The 21269-nt window shown below is 38.8% G+C and overlaps 3 protein-coding genes and 1 long non-coding RNA gene across 4 annotated transcripts in view; 2 read left to right on the forward strand and 2 right to left on the reverse strand.

The window, feature by feature from the left end:
- The window catches only part of fam219b (family with sequence similarity 219 member B), a 6760-nt gene extending 4210 nt beyond the window's left edge, over positions 1-2550 (reverse strand). The window contains exons 1-2 of the mRNA XM_034873334.1: positions 2292-2550; positions 1589-1697 (exon numbers count right to left, since the gene is read on the reverse strand). Of these exons, the coding sequence (XP_034729225.1) occupies positions 1589-1697; positions 2292-2366 (184 nt within the window). The 5' untranslated portion in view covers positions 2367-2550. The remainder of the gene's footprint in view (positions 1-1588; positions 1698-2291) is intronic.
- LOC117945721 overlaps positions 1-4376 on the forward strand; it is a 14191-nt gene extending 9815 nt beyond the window's left edge. The window contains exons 2-3 of the long non-coding RNA XR_004656876.1: positions 2193-2199; positions 4278-4376. This is a non-coding gene — a long non-coding RNA (uncharacterized LOC117945721). The remainder of the gene's footprint in view (positions 1-2192; positions 2200-4277) is intronic.
- LOC117945705 (cytochrome c oxidase subunit 5A, mitochondrial-like) lies at positions 3474-7074 on the reverse strand. Its single transcript, XM_034873346.1, has 5 exons — positions 6873-7074; positions 5467-5583; positions 5028-5149; positions 3800-3922; positions 3474-3601 (listed from the first exon to the last, which is right to left on the reverse strand). The coding sequence occupies exons 1-4, from the start codon at positions 6943-6945 to the stop codon at positions 3809-3811; spliced, it is 426 nt and encodes a 141-aa protein (XP_034729237.1). The 5' UTR covers positions 6946-7074; the 3' UTR covers positions 3474-3601; positions 3800-3808.
- Positions 7075-16084: 9010 nt separating this feature from the next.
- LOC117945686 (N-acetyllactosaminide alpha-1,3-galactosyltransferase-like) lies at positions 16085-20934 on the forward strand. Its single transcript, XM_034873327.1, has 6 exons — positions 16085-16247; positions 16863-16936; positions 17828-17905; positions 18029-18118; positions 19429-19566; positions 20170-20934. The coding sequence occupies exons 1-6, from the start codon at positions 16242-16244 to the stop codon at positions 20846-20848; spliced, it is 1065 nt and encodes a 354-aa protein (XP_034729218.1). The 5' UTR covers positions 16085-16241; the 3' UTR covers positions 20849-20934.
- Positions 20935-21269: the final 335 nt, after the last annotated feature.

Below are 21269 nucleotides of genomic sequence, written 5' to 3' on the forward strand. Positions count from 1 at the left end.
GAAACTACACACTATAGCTTTAACTTAAACTTTGTATATCTCCACATAGGGCTTGGCAATATAGAGAAAATCTAATATTCTAGACCAAAGACCTCAATGTCGATATTGCCACAATAGTGTATTCTTGACTATTGGTGCTTCAACTAAATGTTATTTACACAATAAGATTTTTGATAAATATTCTCCAGAAATAATTGAATGACTTAGTGGGTAAAGTTAAAGAATAAAACAGCTAGAACAGTCTGGTATGTTCAGAACATTTCATCAATATACTGTAATGCAGCCTGTTAAACCAGGTAAAGACAACACTTACCACACTTACAATATTTCCAAAATCTAAGACAATATCTAGTCTTATATCCCAATATCAATACAACATCAATATATTGCTCAGATCTATATTCACACCTGGTAGGTGTGGGCATGATGGTCCTATCACTTACCTCCTACTAGGACTATTAACGGGTTAAAGCAGCTCTTCTAAACCCTGGAAGAGAGAGAATGACTTTCCTAGAGTTGGAAGGTTAAAAAAAGAAAAATCATCTGCCTAAGTACACCAAGTATGAACCATTTTAAGAATGGATGCCTATTGATGTGAGAAAATGTTTTTCTTTGGGTGCCCTGGTAGCTCCCTTGGTTGAGTGTGAGCCTAATGTACCAAGCCACAGTCCAAACTGCAGCGGTCTGGCTTAGATTCCAACTCGCGTGTTGCCCCGACTCTATCTCCCCTCTTTCCTGTCTACAGCTTTCCTATCAATTAAAAGGCAAAGAGCCCCAAAAAATAACTTTAAAAAAATGTTTTACTTTGTGATGATGAATACAGGCCAAAAATAGGTGTTCAATCCAGAGTGTTAAAAATGAAATTCTAACAATTTCTTACAAAGCAGGGACAACAATAACCTACCATTTCCATTTTCTAATTACAGAAAGTACATGTGTTCAAGGTGGGTTAAACAGGCCAATAAATGCCAAATGTCAGTAAGGTTTCAGGAAACCACCAGTTCCAATTTACTGTGCGTGCGCGCGTGTGTGTGTGTGTGTGTGTGTGTGTGTGAACATATTTAAAACAGAAACTAAAGAGTCTGGGAAATATGTCATATGCCTTTTGCAATATGTCCATCCAATCTCACGTGACAGATTCACACTACCGTAACTTTACTGTGCTTTAAACCTCTTCTCTGTGTGTAAGTCCTCCCTGCTCATGACATTTTACTGGCTTTACTCAGTAATGTGCAACTTCAGTCTTTTTTTTCTTGTAGATGTCAAAAAAATATTGGAATTACAATCGCCAGTCAGTCAGCAGAGGGTGTTGGAATACTTTATGAACAGTTGACTGTATGGACTGCTTTCTATACACACAGTCTGAACAATAATAACTACTAAAACTGTTCGACTTTACCCATGATGACTCAATACTCTGTTGTCCTGCCAGCTGCAATTGTGACAGTCTTCAGCTGTCCCATTTTGTTCTTGGTACCATAGTGTAAACCACAGCTGAACTCATAAAAATAACAATTATGAAAAGACTCCTGGCTTATAGACAGGCGGAATAATAACATTGGTCATGAGTCCAGAAGAAAATGCTTACGTAGTTTGAGGTGGATTGCTGGAACTCTGGACATGATGTAAGGTCCTCTTTTCTCAACAGGCCTGATCCCTCCATCGGCGGTTTTAGGTCTTGTGCCATTACTGGGCCCCTGAGGTTGGAGAAATGAGGGATAATTTGTATTCAATAGTCATGTATGGCAGCTAAGTAGATGTAAATAGAATAACGAAATGGAATCATGTGATGACAATTGACAAGATTGTTTGTTTTGTTGCTGTTGTGGGGGGGTTAAGACCCCCCGTCTTAACAAGTTTTTAATCACCTCCAATGGTGCTCAAATATAATCTTCATTAAACATGTCTATATACATGTCTCTTGTAGCGTAACTCATTTATATATATTTCCAAATTAGCTTAAATTTGTCTACAGTGGTAAACCCATATATTTCACTAGCCAGATGGAGTAGTTATAGCTCCTCCCAAGCAGTCCCTTTGGTTTATACGAAGATAAACATGTCTATAAGCTCGTGATCACGTTAGTCAATATAATTTACAGACAAACTTAGCAATGTCTGAGAAAGTTTACCCTCTCGACACTAACTTTGTAAGCATGTCTCATCTAAATATCTGTCAAAAGCTGCTACTAGCTTAGCTGTCAGGCTAAGCTAGTACGCTAGTCAGCTAGCTAACCTCCCAGTTTCTAGTTAAATGCTAGCGTTAGCCGGAAGAGCTTTAGCTGACATTACCGACAAAGCTTGAGGCTCCGGCTGCGATTCCAGCAAGGTGTCCTTCTCTGGTTCCTCTATGATGTCGTTCATCATCGTAGCGTTAGTTGTCAGAATTTACACCACAGCACAGCCATAATGATGTCAAGTGTGCCACCGACGCAGGACGGTGTTGTTTTTACCAGCAGTAGGCAGGCACTTCTGTTGGCTAGCTAGTTAGCTTTGCTGTTATGCTATCAGTGACAGGTTCCATACTACTTCTGGGAAAGACCTTCAAAATAAAACTTATTATGAGACGCTTTCTTAAAATGAGTTTTTAAGTTTAATTATAATGATCTGCAGGATCTTTAATCACATTGAAAGGAAATGCTTTAATTGGGTTAGCTGCAATAATATATATAATTATCATCTAAATAAGAATGTAAAATACACAAATATATTTTGTAATATATAATTGTTTATAACATGGCAAAGTGCAGGTTGGTTGCCTCACATGTATCGTAAATAGGTCTGTCAAGGCAAGATTATTGTAAAATTAATACAGGAGGAAGAGTTCCAGCTTTCTGTCACCATTAGGTGGATGAGAGAAGTTTAGAGGGGAACACACCTTGACTGTCTTGAGAAATGTAACATTTCTGAAATGATTGACTTAATAAAACAGTGTGACCTTGGACCCCATACATTATGTTCTTCCTTGTTTAAAAAATAATTAGCATTTATTATGAGGTTAAATACCATGATGTAAGCACTGACACAAAATCAGCAATACTGGTCTTTGAAGTTTAAATTCAATCAATTAGAAAAGTGTTAGTATTTAAATTCATTAAAAAGGAGTTAGTTGTTTGTTTACAGTCTGTTGAAAAAAAAGTCTATTATGCATTGTTATGAATAGATACTATAAATAAAATTGAATTGAAATTAAATTGAATGTGCAGCTGGGTGCACATGCATAATAGACTTTTTCACAACGTTAATTTTGACTCGTAAAAGCAAAGATCTGACTAATAACATTAACAATGGCCCAGTAAGGTACGTCACTAAAGAAGCATGCATATTGGCAGAGAACTCCTAAATGGAATGCAGCAAACATTTCATTTTCACCTGTGCTTTTTTCCTCCAATGAGTCAAAACGTCTATTGTAAAAAATAATAAATGTCCATTTGAAAGTATTCAATGATTTCCCGGTAAAGAAAATGAACATTCTTTGATCACTTATTTACTTTATTAGGTCCATCATTTTGTACACAACAGGACAGCATGGATTTTGAACAATATAGACATATTTGACAGGGGAGAATCAGGAGAGCTCTTCTCTTTATACATCAAATGACCTGAGGAAAGACAAAACAAAAGATATTTTTTTTAGCTGCAAGCAAGTTATATGCAATATAATTCATGTTCTGGTGTGCATTTATAGAGTAAGCCAGCAAACATTCAGGGTTTGAGGCAGCGCTGGACAGTACGAGTCATTATGAAGGAGCTAAGTCTTCCCAAGTAACATGTAGCAGTATAGTACAGCACAGTCTCACCTTGACAGTCTATAACTTATCAATGCCCAGCTCTTCTGGTGTTGAGATGCCAAGTTCTGACAGGGTTGGCTTCAGCTCTTGGATCAGATAGGGATAAATGTCTTTATGGGGGCCTGCTTTGTCCTGCAAAACACAAAAACAAAACAAATGATGAGTACCACCCTTTCTTTCCATACTCACATCAAAGTTCGCTATTAATCATCTTAAAAACATTTCCAGACTTCAGCCATCAGTCTCTGACTCCGTGGCAGAAACCCTCATACATGCTTTTATTACCTCCCCTTAGGACTACTGCGATGGAGTCCTGTCTGGGGTCACCAGCAAAACCCTAGACAGGCGGCAGTATGTCCAAAACTCTGTAGCTAGGGTCCTCACCCACACCAAGATGTGGCAGCACATCACCCCAGCCCTCGTCCACCTCCGCATTAAATATAAGATCCTCCTCACCTCCAGATCCCTCCATGCCCTGGCCCCACAGTACCTCTCAGAACTCCTCCATCCATACACCCCACCCCGAAACCTGCAGTCCTCAGACGCTGGCCTGGTCTCCATTCCCCACACCAGACTCTGGGCCTTGGGAGACGGAGCCTTTATGGTGTTTTTCCATTCCATGATACCTGCTCGACTTGACTTTGTTGTTTTTTCTTAATGAAAAAAGTACCCTGTACCTGTTAACAGGTACTTTTTTTAGTATCACCTCCATCAAGATTCCAAGCGAATGGAGGCGATACCAAAAGGTGATGTGAAAACCTGCCGACTACAGATTGCTCGGAGAGAATAGTCACTGATCACACCAACCTCATTGCTAGCAACAGACAAATCTGCCATCTTTAAATAATGTAGTTTAGCCAGCTGTGTATTTATTACAGCCTCCAGCTCCTTTGGTAACAAAATTTGTCTTCGGCCTGTGGCAACATAGCGAGAATAAAAAACACCACAACTATGATGTTCTGCGTGTCGTCATGGCAGTTTCCTGCGGTGTCGCTTTGACGACCCGCCATGCTCCCTCACACATGAGGCAGTACTAAATCTACAATAGAACATGGAGGACGGGGCACCGCGGCCGAGTTCAGCCGAGCAGAGACAGTACTAGCAGTGGGTAAGCGGCATTAGTGTTGAAGCCCCATCCCCCTGGAACCCCCTCCCTGCAGATATTCAAAATGATACATCCCTGCTAAAAAGGATTTAGGCAGACCCCGAGTGAACCTCTTAAGGGACGGACACTAACCTTAACAGCCTCGAGGATGCGGACGGCGCTGGCCAAGTCATTCAGTCTCCGGCAAGCCCGTAGTGCCGAATCCAGAATCTTGGCCTCAGGTACCAGGTCATACCCAATCAGGGTGTTCATGCCTTCAGGTTAAAAATGAACGGGGAAAAAAAACATTACTTCACAAAATCAGCAATCACAAGAAGAGAAAATGCAAACAATTAAAAAGAGAAAAAAGCATTATCTGGTAGACCATTAAACCCATACAATGCTAGCAGTTTTGCCCTAGGTTGTTACCATGGGAATGAAGCCTACTGAACATGGGGAATTAAAATAATTCCCCATAACTTACATGGGTATGGTATTTGACCCAAACCAGAAATAGAACTATGTCCAAAATGAACAACGGAGGAGGACACAACATCAGAATAAGAAAAGCATATATCGTCAACAAAGTTACCTTTCCTCAGCTCCCAGGCATCTATGTCAGGCTTGCTGAAGTAAGTGACCCAACGGGCATCAAACTCCTCATCTGTCTCCACCTTGGCATGGGAGTAACATCTGGATGCCAATGGAGCTGGAAACCACAAGTCAGAAATAGATTTCTTCAAAATGGTTGTAAATACTAGTGTGGTAATTCAATACTGAAGCTTTAAGAACTTGCAGGTACATGCAATATACAAATAAATAAACCAGTTTCTACAATACCAGTTTTGGTTTGGTTTTAATAACCCAAACACAAGAATGTCTACGATATCTTGATTTGAATAAGTGAATATCTTATTAAAACAATATAATAAATTGGGCAGACACTAACACTGGACTGATTAGAATATGTTCTATTGGCCAAGTGTACTTTTGCATACAGGGAATGTGAGTCAAGTTCAGCTTCTTGTACATATAAATCACTGAAAAACAAAGAAGAAGGCACATGACTAAGAATAATAAATAGAATATGAGTAGGTGAGAGAAAACAGTCAGTTTTTAAATTAAACAGTCATTCAAAAAATCACATTTATAAAAAAAAAATTATACACAGGCAAGCGAGAGTGGATTGCACTTAATCAGTTGTAACGTAGTTATAAATATATACATACATTGTGACGAAGGACATTATATGTATCAAACTGTACCAAAAATGGGGTCTTTGAATAGGTTCCATGGATTGTCACTTTAATTCCATCCATCCAAAACACAATGATAGAACGTATGACTAGTTTGGTCATGGATTTCATACACTTTCTGTATTTAAAGATCTGGAAGCTAAAATCCTTTCAGATGGGGGATCCTGGGTCAAAATCTTATCAAATGGGCGTCCGTGGTATAACGTGTGTAAGTTTACGAGTACCTGACATGGAAAAGTTTGCTGTAAGCTAACGACCTAGCTAAGAGAGTAAAGGTCATGACAATTAACATGGGAGAACAATAGGGACCAAACCAAGGTCATAAACTACATCATTAAACGCTTCCAAAGCAAACGATATGTACAATTTAAATAGCTAGCTATATCCATAGTACAGCATATGGTCCGAGTTAGCTAGTTAGACAATAACGTCTAGCTGCGCATAAACTGCGGTCAATAACGCTCTTGAACTAACTAAAGGGGGGTCATCACAAGGTCGTGACTTTTTCTGCTAAATTCATTTCGTGTTTTTTAAATAAAACACGCTACGTGAGGTGTAAAATATTCAGTTCAAGACCACAACGACAGCTAACCATAACAATAATTTATTGTCTCCATAATTTAGCTTTTACACACACAGCTGTAGCTAAGCTATGTAGCTAACGTTAGCCGGGCAAGCTTATAGTCCTCTTTATAACAGAGGGTAATTCGTTTCACGGTAGAAGTAAAGCAGATGGAACTACCTGAGTAGCAGGGTCGTGACCGAGCCAGACTCCGGGGCCCTGTGGCCGACAGTCGGAAAACGGCTCGGAACATGGTACAGCAGTGAGTGCTAGCCGTCCTGTGTGGTGCTAGCGGAGACCGATTCTTCTTCTTCTTCTTCTTCTTGGTCCAGTCAGGCTAGACGCAACTATGGCGTGTTGCTGCCCTCCTCTGTTCGCTAATCGCTATTCACACTTATTTAATAATAATTGTCTATCTTTTTATATACTCCAATATTTCGCAGGTACTCCATCACTATATTTTTTCTATTTGTTAAAACCATCCAAATTCAATAAAGAGTGTACATTAAAACAGTTTGTCCAGTTGCTCCCAGTTCCCTGAACAGCTTCTTCCTTTGATGAGAGTGGGCTACTTCCTGCACTGCACTAAGACATGCTTCACTGTTTCCTTGTCTCAACATTAACACTGCTGTAACACATTATTTACCAGTCAGAGCCAGTATACAATGCCCAAACCGCAATCTGGATAAGACTACTACATCTTTACTCTGACATCTATAAGTACATCTGTCTTTCTCTATTATTCTTTTCACAATCCCACGAACGTTGCCACGTGTCTTTTACTGACCTATTTATTATTTCTGTGTAATATGGTGACTCATACTGCAAATCAAGTTGAACTCATTCCTCCTGCACTGCTTTCTTTGCCACCTCCTCTGCCTCCTCATTACCCTCCATGCCCATATGCGTCAGGACCCACATAAACCCCAACTCATACCCTGCTTTGTAAATTCTATACAACACCTGCAGGATTTCCACAAGTAAATCAGGTCTGGACTTAGTTTTGGTATCTTTAATTGTAATTAGGGTTGCAGCTGAATCACTGCATATGACTGAATGTTCCTGTTTGTTATCTTCAACCCACCTTACTGCCCATAAAACTGCTACCAACTCTGCAGTAAATAGTAACAAATTATCTGGAATCCTACAACCTTTTTTATAACATACGTCAGGTATATTAATACCAAAAGCCACTTTACCCATTCTCTGGATCTTTCACCCCATCAGTATAATTAATAGGTGGCCTTCCCACATTTGACACTGTTGGCTTTTATCTCCTCCAATACAACCTCTGACATCTTTCTTTTGCTTGTTTAAAAAACAGATAAATCAACATTGGGATCTGGAATCCACCACTAAAGGTACATCTGAACAATATATTGGTGGGATACATTAGAATTCACAACACCAATTTCACCTGCCATAGATTGGTTTCATTAAATACTTAATCTTAATACGTCTTCTGATTTCTAATGGCATCTCCCCTGTTTCTATTGATATTGCAGATATTGTAGTTGTACGAAACGCCAAACTACACACACTAAGGACTTTTGTTTGCACTATATCAAGCTGACTAATCACTGAAGGGATTGCCGCCCATATACCATACAGTCATACTCAATAGTTGATCTTATCATTGCTCTGTATCAACATCATAGTTTCACTATCAGCTAGAGCGATTCTTCTTCTCTCATTTAATGGCGGATCACAAACAACTTTTAGGTGCATACTGCCACCTACTGTACTGGAGTTTGTAAAAATCATGTAATTTTACAATCATCCTAAATTCTACATATATCAACCAGGTATCTTTAAAAAAATTAAGCGTAACTCTCACCAAAATGCAACCTATGATCTTTTTGTGAATGTACCCGAGTCTAGCTTTCATTTAAAACTCATAATAAGGATGGAATCGGCTTGACACAACACGAGACTTAGCTCCAAGTATCACCGGGGGGCTCTACACATGAACTCCAGCATTGAGAACATTGTATGTGTCAGCCTACAGTTTAAAAAAGAAGAAGTTTTGAACAATTCTTAGTTTTGTTTTTTTTCTCACTCGCAACCATCTTGTAAGTCTAAAAGAAACAATCTCTGAATGCGAATGTTAACGGACTCCATAGGAGGAAATGTCATTCTTATATGAGGCTCCTTTTTCCACTATAAGGTCAATAATGTTTTTCACTAACAACAAAATTAAAAAAAATTAAATTTATATTATCCATGCATTTAAATGGACCTAAGATTTGGGAGCTTTCCATCTTTACTCTCCTCCCTGTTACGTTGCATTCAGAGATTGATGATTTTTGAGTGGCTAGATGGACGGCGACCAGAAAAACCAACAGCTACAGTGAGTTGTTAAAACCTCCTTTTTATGAAACTCTGTGTACACAAACAATTTTCTCAATTTCAAGTTTCATGTTGTGTCGAGCCTTCTATGTTTTTTAAAAATAGTGATTTTGATGCTATCATTAGTGCCCCTAGCACTCCCATTCAAAAAGCCATTTGACCGAAAACAAAAATACAGTGTGTTAAATATAATTTTTGGAAAACGCTCTTATCAATGCATTACGGTAACAATGTTGGTTGCTGTATTTAAAGTATTACGATTTTAAGTTTACGTAAGGTAACACGTTCTCTCATACCTGCGTGTATGCAATGTATGCCGGTTGAATTCACTTGAATGCAATGATGGAGACAGGTGAACAGAGCCGTGCACATGTGTGGAGTTAGTGACTAGCTATCTGGAACAAACGCTCCGCTTATTCACACTTCAATTTAAGCCTGCGCAAGTCAACCAGCTTAACTCGGTAATTCTTAAAAGTGGCGCTTCCGTCGCTTTTAGATGAAAGTTTGACTCAGGTATTTTTCCACCTTAAATTTTTGACAGGACAGCTAAGTGAAAGAGAGGGGGAAGAGGTCACAGGTCAGATTTGACCCCTGGACCTCTGCATTGAGATGTAAGCCTCAACGGTAGATGTGCACCTGCTCTACCACCGAGCCAACCTGGCCAGCGTAGGTTTTATTTTGGCAAGAGTTACACTGTAAGTTATCTTATCTCCTCTCTCCCTCCTTCTGATACCAGTTTCTTTATCAGGTTCCACTCCCACTCTGCCTCCTGAACCTTATCTTTAAACACCCGCCTGTCCAACTCATTCAGTGTGCAGTGCAATGTGACATGTTCAGCATTTTCTCTAACACCACAGTTTCTACCATTCCTTTTCCCCATTAAAAGCAAGGTGCCACAAAATCGTATGCTTCATTTATACAAACATGATAGACACATCAATACATTCCTACACATGTGTTTCTTTTCTTTTTTTCCTTTCCACTTCTTTCTTTATCATCTATCCATAGCAGATTGAATAATTACACATCCATACTAGGCTTAGTATACAGTTGCACATGCAGTCATCATGCATTACTATCACTTTGAATCCTTTTCGTGTCTCTTTCATATTTTCAGTTTTAAGTTATCTCTTGAAATTGCTCATAGTTGTACATGATTTCATCTCTTTACTGTAGCTGTTCCATACATTATCTCTTTTGGTTGTAATGCAGTGATATTTAGCATTTAATTTTCCATCCAATTGTTCCTCTTAAGTGATGTTTGCTTTCTCTTATTTGAAACAGTCCTTGGATTCTGTTCAATAGCTGATGATTATTTATTGGCCTCTTCAACCCACTGTAGTGCAATGATGGCTGCCACTGTATGTACAGATATCTGGTCAGATCATCTTTTGGAGAGATTTATTTTAAATTCTGGGATACACAATCCAATTTCAACACATTCCTGTTTGTCCTTGGATCCGTCTGTGTAAATCTTTAATTATAACAACGGTTTCTCAGGTAAACGCTTGTTTTAACTCCCACTTCTTCCATTCTCCATTCTCTTTCCTTTTCCAGGATAATAGTAATTGCCTTTACTTTTGGGAAATGACATGGTGGAATGTTGCTCGCTGGGTTGGCCATGGTGATATCTAAGGCTTCCATTTATTTGTAGTTCTTCATATCATGGGCTGTATATGGGGTGGCTGTGGCTCAGTGATAGAGCAGTTGCCTGCCAGTTGGCATGTTGATTGTTCAATCCCTGGCCCTGCAATCTGATGTCAAAGTGGGCAAGGGCAAAATACTGAACCCCAAGTTGTCCCCGGAGTGTGTAAGTGATTATTTGATGAGCAGTGTTTATCGAGCAGATAAGCTTATGAAATATGTTGTACGTCAGCCTTGGCCACGGTGTGTGAATGGTTCCTGTACTATGTGAAAGCGCTTTGAGTGGTCAATAAGACTAGAAAAGCTGTATCTAAAATACAGCGCAGTTCCACTTGCTGACTTTTCCCTGGAACTCAGCTTTTTTTTTGGGGGGGGGGGGTTCTTTCCCCCTTCTACTAAGTATTGCGTTAGTGGGGGGCAGTGCTATGCTCTATACTGTAATCGATTAATTATTTCCAACACTGTTTTTTCTGCTGCTCCATAAACAACACAACTATAATCTATTGTTGACCTCATGCATGCCCCATAGATGTCAATAAATGACATGCACCCCAGTTCCATCTATATACATTTTTGCATTTAGTTTCCAAGTGCTTTATGTGTATTTTCCATGTATACTCACTATCAAAGCACAGACTGGAGTACTTAAATTCATTTACTTTCTCCATTGGCTGCTCATACACGTAATGTTAACCTTTCAGCAATGCACTTGCGCTTCTTTGTGAACATCATGTAACAGGATTTGCTTAACAATATCTTGAACCCCCACTCCTATGAACACTTCTCTGCTTTCCTTACATTTACTGATACATAGGACACATTCCTTCCTCTCATCCAAATGGCCCCATCATCCGCATATAGTGTTGATTTGATGTGTCCATCTAAGTTTGCGAAGATATCATTTATCATGATGTTGAACAGGGCTACTCCCCTGGGGGATACCATTGTCTACATTTAAATCCATGGACACCTCTGATGCAACCTTAACTCCAATTTTCCTACCTGTTAAAAAGTCCATAATCCAATTATACAACCTTCCTCCAATACCCATACTCCTTAGTTTAACAAACATTCTTTCCCTCCACATAGTCTCATGTGCCTTTTCTATGTCAAAATACACTATTGTCATTAGCTCCTTCATTTTCTATGCCTTTTCCACCTCATTACTTACTCTAACTAAAGCATCCGTTGTGGAGCGTCCTTTTCTAAATCCACTTTGTATGTTAGTCAGTAATCCTCCCTGTTCCAATATATTTGATTTCCTGCATACTATTGTTCTCTCCACCATTAGCATAAGTGAGATGTCAAAGCTATTGGCCTTTACCAGGTTTGTTAAAAAGTAATATCATTGCACTTTTTCAACTAGTCTGTATCATTCCATCCCTCCAGATGTTATTAAAGAGTCTTAATACTAACTTAAATTATTCTGCTGGTAGCTGTTGGAAAATAGCATAACATAATTGATCTTGCCCTGGAGCATATCCCATGTCTAGCAATGCTATTTTGAGTTCTGACATTTTAAAATCCAAGGTGTGGAGTGTGGCCTTGACCAACAGCCACTCGTTTCAAATCGGCGGGCCAAATTCTCTGGGCAGGCAAAGCAGATGAAGGGGAGGTAACCTTGGCCCTTGTGAGATCGGCCCATCGGAGCTTTAATTTTCTCAAAGGTAGAGCAGGAAACCCAGGGCTTGGTTTACACCTATCACCATTTCTAACCACTGGAGGATCAAAGGCAGGCTGGGGGAACTTATATTAATGTTACAAAACCTCATAAAGGGAAATTCTCATGCCATGGGACCTTTAAGGGAACATTGTTATAGCTTAACAGATAACATATGTGATGGAAAACAGATCATGTTAGACAGAGAAATAAACCCTCCTATCATGTAAGGTATGAGTATTAGAATAATCTGCCAAACACTTTCTGGGAAATGCAATTGTTGGTGGCCATAAATGTGTCCTCCATCTGTCACACAGCAACTAAATTATGTTTGAACAGTTAATGTTTCCTGTTGAAACAATGATAACACGCATTCCCAAAGCTTTAGGGTTTAGTGTAGTTGCCAAACTATTAACACACCCTATCTGGAAAGGTCCTGTATCAATGTTTGCCAAGTGTGTTAGACTTTCTAAAAACGTTTTTGTTTCTCATTGTCTATGTCATTTTTCCTGTATGGTTGAAGTAGTTGACTCATTAAGCCAGATATCAAACAGTTCATTTCATGTCACTTCCAACATGAATGTATTGTTCTGCCATGCAGTTTAAAGGCAAAGCAACTATTTTTGGGGGGGAAATTATGTTTATTGATTTTCAAGAAAAGAACAAGGGGAGAGGGAAAACGGAAAATAAAAACCTAACAAAAGAAACACTAAATACACTGAACATAAAGAACACAGCACATCTTGGATTAGAATAATGTTCCACGGTCATGGTAAGGATGGATACTATAAACATACATCTTAAGATAAAGTTAAACAAATTTGACATCTACAAATCACATACTCATTTTCACAGTGAGGTCTTCTAAAATACCAACGTCTAAGGGTTCACATTTTTAAGATGATTCAGTATCGGGTCCCATGTCTTATCAAACTTGTCTCCTCTGCGATCATTATAAAATATCAGTCTTTCCAGATGCAAAGCATTTGAAAGTTCTCGAAGCCACAAACTATATAAAGGAACAGAATCCATTTTCCATACGTGTAAAATTAACTTTTTCACAATCACCATCCCAAATTGAATGGCTCTTCTTTCAGATTTATTGATGGAGTAGAGGACACTTGTGGCCCCCAGGATTGCTTCCAAGGGGGAGGGAACCAGATTCTTACCAAAAGCCTAAAAAAAAACCAGAAAAAGGCACTTCCAACAGGAATGAAGCTAACTACATGCCCAGAAAGAATGTGCTAGAGTACCTATCTGGGACTTACATCGGTTCCATACTCGTGGGATATCAGGGTGAAATTTGTGTAACTTTTCTCTTGAACAATATAATCTATGGAGCGTTTGAAACTGTATTAGATTGTGTCTAGTACTAACTGAACACCTTTGCACATTACGTAGACTTTCTTCCCAAATTTCATAATTTATTTCCATATTCAACTCCTCTGCCCATGCCCGTTTATACACCTCTGTGTTCATCGTTTGATCCAAAGAAAGGAATTTTCTTGTTTTTAAACATTGGCACAATTTTGCATATTTCCCATAAAACACATATTAGTCATATGTGCAATAGTAGGAAGAATCATTGAGACTACTGTATCCGAGATAGTCATCACCAGGTGGTTTGTTTTTATAATTCAATAAAAGTAATTCAACTTCTGAAACACTGACACTCTTAAATTTAAAGCTAAATATTTTACCTTCCATGATCTTATTTATCAATGTATTTGATAAATATGCATTGTGTGGCTGTGTAGTATTTTTAAGATTAACAATTTTACGTATTAAACAATCATTGATGATTTTTGCATTGATGATTGATGAAATTCATGAGCGGGAGTTGATTTATTATTTCCTCTTAATATATTATTCAATGCATTCCAAATTACATTTTCTTTTAAAAGTACAATTTCTTTTAACTTTTGCTTTTACATTTGAAGGATTTGTCTGATTTAAATTACATGTGATTGCTGCTCGTTATGATAGAGCTCTTTCTTTCATAAGATCTTTGATTTCTTAATCTGTGTTGACTGTGTTGACATTTTGGTTATTGCATTTTGTGTCATTTAGCTGACACTTTTATCCAAAGTGACTTAAAATTGCCATATATCAGAGGTTGCACACCTCTGGAGCACCTAGCAGTTCAGGGTCTTCAGTGGCATTGGTTGGTTGATGTATCAAAGTGGGAATAGAACCCAGGTCTCCCACGCCAAAGGCATGTGTTATATCCACTGTGCTATCATCACCACCAATCGGCAAGCCTTTTTGTTTGTTTTTGTCATTGAAGTTGATCAAAAAGCTGAAATGCTTTCTCTGGATTCTTTTGTAATACCTCTGACCAGTTGGCATTTCTGATATCTTCATAATGTATTTGACTGAATTTTCTAAATGACTTTTTCATTATTACTTTTGGACCCGATTTGGGAACTTTTGTTTTCCTTAATTACATTAAGATTATGGTCACTGCAACCAATTAGCACAAATACCACGAGACTGGCCAGTGTATGGCGGGGAGCTACAGGCAGATACAGGTGTGGTTTAAGTGTGTGAGATGGCCACAACTGTTTGATCAAAACAAAAATAGCAGCCGTGATGGACAGGTGGTTTATCAAATCGTCTGCCCTTATTCCAAACAATTTTCAATGACGGCTTCTGAGATGGTTCCGTGTAACAAACCATCTGGCTCATAAAGTTATGTCCGACCTCGGCTGCGATTAAAATACTGACAATGAAGGCAGTCACTAGGATTGGAGACAGGGAGAGCTTGGCACCCAGGAAATGCAAAACTTATTTACATCTCTCTCTCTATTTACATGCTCTAATGTTAGCTTTCAGATACATCAAAGCTGCATGGGTGGAACTTACTTACATCACATTACTACACCATAAAATGTCTCAAATCAATTCGACATACCAATTTGACCACAAAACAGCATGTCACGTCATTACACACAGGTTTTTATTGTCTTTAAAGTCGTTGCATGGAAACACACTTTCACCAATTTTTATTTTTTTAATTTCTTTTACTGAAGTGGCTTGTCAACACCAAAAATGTCAGGTCCAGCACAAAGTAGCAAAACAGCAAAACAGTACTAGAAAGAACAAAATAACAAATTTGCCATTGTTCCATACTTTGTCATGTCAGCTGTTGATAAGGATCATCTTTTAAGCAGCCACTTCTTGAATTTAAAAACCGGATGGCGGAGGAATGAAACTATCAACAACTACTATATGTGTGTACATATGTATGTATTTATGTTTGCTCATGTATGGCCTAACCTTCAACATCGACATAATGTGTTTCAGCAAATGAATTCAGAAAGTTAAGTTGGCCGGAATATCCCATGTATGATAAATATCATGACATTTTTTTGTCTAGGTTATGCCTCAGTGCCTAGACCTGCCAACCAATGCCTGTTGTTAGAAGAAAACAAAACATGCCAGACTTTTTAGCCCTGTAGGACAGTGGTTCTCAAATCAAACATTTAATATCACATTTTGCTGGGAACCCCTGGACTGTATTTCAATAGCACTTTTCTGGTCTACCAACAACTACTCAAAGCGCTTTTACATACCATTCCCACCTCAATGAAGCCACTTCCCTCAGAATCACCTGCTCTCTCTCTGTCTCTGTGTCAGGCTCTTTGTCTCTCTCTCTCTCTCTCTCTCTCTCTCTCTCTCTCTCTCTTTCTCTTTCTCAGGGAGCCACCTCCCTGTTTTACCCCTGCCTTGTCTTGTCAGTGTACAGAGCATTAAGTGGTACAGAAGAATATTGCCTCAACACTACAATGTTTTTTTAATTTGGAACATTACACCAGAGGACAAAGTTTCCAGAGGAACATTACATCTGTAAAGGTTCTGGACGCGTTGTGGATTAATACCTGAAAACCACCTGCATGAAGGTAATTCATCAGCACCGTCTGCTAGGAAAAGAGTGGCACGCCTTGACTATTTAGAATAAGTGGCATTTCTCTACCTTTTTCTTTTTTTTCTTTAACAACACTACTTTTTTACATCATTGTCATAAATGGCACATCCACTCACCTGCCTGTTACCCATTTAACAAGATGGAAAGTTTCCTAAATCATACCCTATATACTACTAAATGTACTTTCTGCCATTTAATGAGAGTTTTATAATTCTAAATGTTTGCATGATTTAGTGGTCAAAGTTTTCACAATGGAATAAATTAGGGCCATGTGCACAGATTTTTGCTCACATTGTCACAATGTGATGTGGTACACTTAAGAGATGCATACATTTCATTCATGCAAACATATACCTAACTACCTGTCAGTGATGACAGAACATACATGATAGGGATGAGAACGATTGATAATCAATCATTTTGTGACTAGCGACTAGAAGAAGGAGGAAGTGATCCACTTTTTCTGTTTTTTTACTAACTTGAACAACAAGTTTCTTGTGTCAAACCAAACAATGTTGTTACAGCAATTTTCACTGAAGTGTGAATTAAATGTTTGCTTTTTCCTTCAAGGTGCCAGTTTATTTACCAGCCAACAGATACCCTTACCTCCTGTGAGTTTGTTTGCTCTGTAAAGAAAGGCAGCGGTTTCACCAGAACTATGAGGTATCTATGTCTCTCGTCTTCTAGGTTATTTTAATGGACACATATTGAATACAATATGTGTAAATATAGGCTAAGAAACTAAGAAAAAATACATTTTAATTAAAGGATCACTTCCCCCAATAGTGATCTGATCTTATATATTTGTTTCCCTATGGTAAGATGTACAGTTACAACATCTGAAGGTCTGATCATTCACAAGTTGTGAATGATCTTTATCTATTGGCATGATACCACCAGGTCTCCCCACCGTTGTATTTTGGATGGGGAGATAAGTAAAAACTGTAGAATTGTCCTCCTACGAAACATGGAATGTTTAATCTAAAAGTAATTTTTTAGGTGAATGTCTTTCAGTTACAGTGATTTTAATTCAATTCAATTCAATTTTATTTATAGTATAAATTCATAACAAGCGTTATCTCAAGACACTTGAGACAGATAGAGTAGGTCTAGACCACACTCCAGAATTTACAAGGACCCAACAATTCTAGTAGTTTCCTACAGAGCAAGCAACAGTGCGACAGTGGCGAGAAAAAACTTGGACAGACCCGGGCTCTTGGTAGGCGGTGTCTGACGACCGGTTGGGATCAGAAAAAAGAGTTGCGGTAACAGTCACAAAATATAAATTTAATGAATTAAATAGTAGTTTGTTTGTAGTAGTTCTTTGTAGCATAGCAGGGCACTGCGGGCGTTTACAAGGCACAGCAGGACGTAGCTGGGCGTAGCGGAGCGTAGCAGGATGTAACATGGCATCGCAGGACGTGTAGCGGGACCATGGCGACAGCTGCTACCCTGATTTTTGGCGCCTCCCTGATCCGAGGAAACATATTTTAACTAATTGCTCACACAACCTAATGCTCTTGTTTTTGTTTGCTTGCTTTTGCATCGTTTCAGTTGGCTCAGGGAGAAAAGTGTTGGAATCTTCTGCTGTCTTGTGTTGCTTGTTGTCAGCATCACTTCCGTATATTTAAAGTGAGTGAACAAAGTCCTTATTATTGTGCTTGAAGACCTACAAGAGCACAAATCATTTTCTTATGTATTGGCACTTTGAAACTATTTTATTCCAGTTTCATAATAGTCAGTTTACATTATTAGATATTTGACGAACCTCGTCCCTGCGGACAACCTGCTGGTGGCCAGCGAGGAAGGACCGACCATCAATTTAGACGACCTACTCAACTTTGGGTAAGAAAACTGACACTGGATCTGAAATTAAAAGCCCAATACACATAAATGACAAAAGTGACATCATTTGTCCCAGGAAAATGATGTGTGGATATCTGAAATGTTCTTCTTGATTAGTAAGAATTAAATTACAGATATCTAATCTACATCCTGGTCTATAAAATTTAATTGCAGGGTCAAATCATGAGAGAAGTTATCTCAAAACAGGTTGGTTTGAACTATTATGATTATGTTGGCACATACTTACATAATTTATTTTGTGACACCCTTATCAGTTGTAATATCTTATGTACAGGTTGTTAACCTGCCGACCTTCTTGCTTCCTCTTCTGCTTAACTTTTCTCTTACAGTCTTGCAATATCTTAAATTATAATTTGTGGGGCCTTAAAAATTACAAAACTCTATAGAATTTGTATTTATGTAGTCATTATTTCAGAATTTAATTATTTGTAAGATTCTTATTAGAATGGAGGTCTACAGGTCTACTGAACAAAGACTACCTTGTCAATAAATGGCAAGATTAGATCATCTTAAACCCCTTCAGTATTAAAAGGTGTTTTTCAGGGAACAATTTCAAATTAAACGTCAACATTAAACGACACAAAAATTATGTTAGTTTCATCATTATTATGGATGGTGGAACCTAAAAGAATACACGTTTGATAAGGCAATTATGCCAAGACTGTTGCAAATTTCTTTTGCACTTAATCAAATCAAATTAAATCAAATGTATTTATATAGCATTTTACAGAAACCAGCAGGTATCCAAAGTGCTTAACATCAGAATGAGGAAAATCACATCATACAATAGAAAGAGTGAACATAAAAAACAGGAAAATCAGAAAAGGTCACAGAGAAACAAAAGACTGACATTGTCACACCACTGCTACGTATTAAAAGCCAGACTGAACAGATACGTTTTGAGTTTGGACCCTGAAAAGAGCATCTGTCACAGAGCAAATATTGGGGGGGGGTAACACTTGCAACTGCAACTGCATGATCACACCGGTTGTGCTGCTGCAAAGTTAAAATTTCAGACAAATACTCTGAGGCAAGACCATTTAAAGCTTTAAAAACAAACGATAAAATCTTAAAACCTGTTCTAAAACGCATCGGGAGCCAATGCAGGGTGTGGAGAACCGGAGTGATAAGTGCACGTCTAGATGTATTTGTTAAAAAGCGAGTAGCAGCATTTTGCACAAGTTAAAGGCGTGGGATGGACGTCTAATTTAATGTTTCATTACTTGCTTTCTCATAATTGTGAAAACATTGTAAATCTCCTCTTCCTTTGTTTTCATCTTCTGTTTCAGGGCCAGACAGGGGGTTGAAACACGCACATCTTGGAACGCTCCAATCATCTGGGAGGGGATGTTTGACCCCAAACTTCACGACCAAATGCACATCCAAAATAAATCATCTGTGGCCCTCACTGTGTTTGCTGTGGGAAGGTTTGTTTCTCTGGAATCACTGTGAGAATGCCAACCCTTTAACACCAGCAGTTTGGTCTGAATCCGGTAGCACTTTGCCTAAAGATTTGGTATTATTTAAATCGGTGCGATATACTGCACGCATTGGGAAAGGTGCTCCAAGATAGTCTGCGCAAGTTGCAAAAAATAGGTAGTAGAAAACAGTACATTGAAATCTAACTGTGGTGGCTTTTAGATTCAATTCAATTTGTTCACTAAAGGAACGTTGGACATGACTTCCTTTACCTTTTTTTTAATTCAACAAGCAATCTGTTCTATTTTAGCATACTACTGGAAGCAGAACTGACTCAGTTTTCCGTCATATATATTTATTTATGACAAGAAATATAATGTTGTTGAGATAGTCAACAACATTATCGCATATTTTATCATGCAGCCGTACCGCACATGACAGCTGACCTGCAGGGTTAGAGTAACGGGGACAGCTGGGCTTGGCTTTAAACTCAAAGTACTGCCGCCACTGTTTAAACTAAATGTTGTGTTATGTTGTTACATTGTGTTTTTTCCCATCATCATGAGTTATTAGCAACAGCAGTTGTTTCTCTCTCTCCTTCTTTACCTAAGGTACCTGGATGCCTATCTGAAGACTTTCCTTACCTCTGCAGAACAACATTTCATGTTGGGATTAAAAGTGAGATATTACGTGTTCACAGATGAACCAGAGAAGGTACCAAACATAGAGCTTGGTCCCCAGCGAAGCCTGAAGGTTATCCAGGTGGAAAAGTACTCCAGATGGCAGGACATCTCTATGATGCGCATGAAAACAATATCAGATACCATAGAATTGGATATCCGTCACCACTGCAATTACGTCTTCTGCTTGGATGTGGATCAGGAGTTTAAGGGAAGATTTGGCTCAGAGGCTCTGGGGGATTCTGTAGCTCAGATACACGCCGGCTTTTACAAAGCTCCAAATCAAAGCTTCACCTATGACAGAAACCCCAAATCCAAAGCCTACATGGAAACCGGAGATTACTACTACCATGCTGCTGTCTTCGGAGGCCTGTTGGAACATGTGAAGAGTTTGACAGATCACTGCTTTCTGGGTATCATGGAGGACAAACTAAATAATGTGGAGGCTCTGTGGCATGATGAGAGTCATCTAAACAAGTACTTTTGGCTTCACAAACCAACCAGGCTGCTCTCCCCCGAGTACTGCTGGGACCGGGTTTCCAACAAGGACATACAAGTCGCACGCCTCATATGGGCACCAAAACAATATGACACACTTCGTACTAACTAGAGAGGCTAGGAGAACAAGAAATTGCAATAACCCCGCGCAAGATTTTTTTTCTGAAAGGCTTTGTATTGGATACTTATGTACGAAAAATGTAGGACATTTTATTTTGCTGTTGCCGATGCTATGCACCCGTATGCACCTTTTGTATATACATGTGTGTGTATATACAGTACATACATACACACAAAGGGTATGGGTGTTATTTTTTTTTCAAAGGTTAGGGGAATCTAATCTTTTCTTAACGTTCTAGGAACGTTTCTTTATGGTTACAGCGGTAACATTACTCCAAAGGTTGCAATGTTAAGGGACCGTTCCGTAAGTTTGCTAAAGGTTGCAACGCCAAGGGACTGTTCCCCTAACGTTCTCTAAAGGTTGCAACGTTAAGGGAGCGTTCCTGTAACGTTTGCTAAAGGTTGAAACGTTC

Source organism: Etheostoma cragini, chromosome 1 (assembly GCF_013103735.1).
Source record: "Etheostoma cragini isolate CJK2018 chromosome 1, CSU_Ecrag_1.0, whole genome shotgun sequence".
Taxonomy (NCBI): Eukaryota; Metazoa; Chordata; class Actinopteri; order Perciformes; family Percidae; genus Etheostoma; species Etheostoma cragini.

Coding starts and splice junctions, on each gene's coding strand:
- LOC117945705 (XM_034873346.1), bottom strand. CDS start 6,945: ATGTTCCGAGCCGTTTTCCGACTGTCGGCCACAGGGCCCCGGAGTCTG. Junction 5,584..6,872: donor GTCACGACCCTGCTACTCAG/GTAGTTCCATCT, acceptor TGTGGTTTCCAG/CTCCATTGGCATCCAGATGT. Junction 3,923..5,027: donor GCATCCTCGAGGCTGTTAAG/GTTAGTGTCCGT, acceptor TGTGTTTTGCAG/GACAAAGCAGGCCCCCATAA.
- LOC117945686 (XM_034873327.1), top strand. Junction 16,937..17,827: donor GGTTTCACCAGAACTATGAG/GTATCTATGTCT, acceptor GCATCGTTTCAG/TTGGCTCAGGGAGAAAAGTG. Junction 18,119..19,428: donor GACGACCTACTCAACTTTGG/GTAAGAAAACTG, acceptor CTTCTGTTTCAG/GGCCAGACAGGGGGTTGAAA.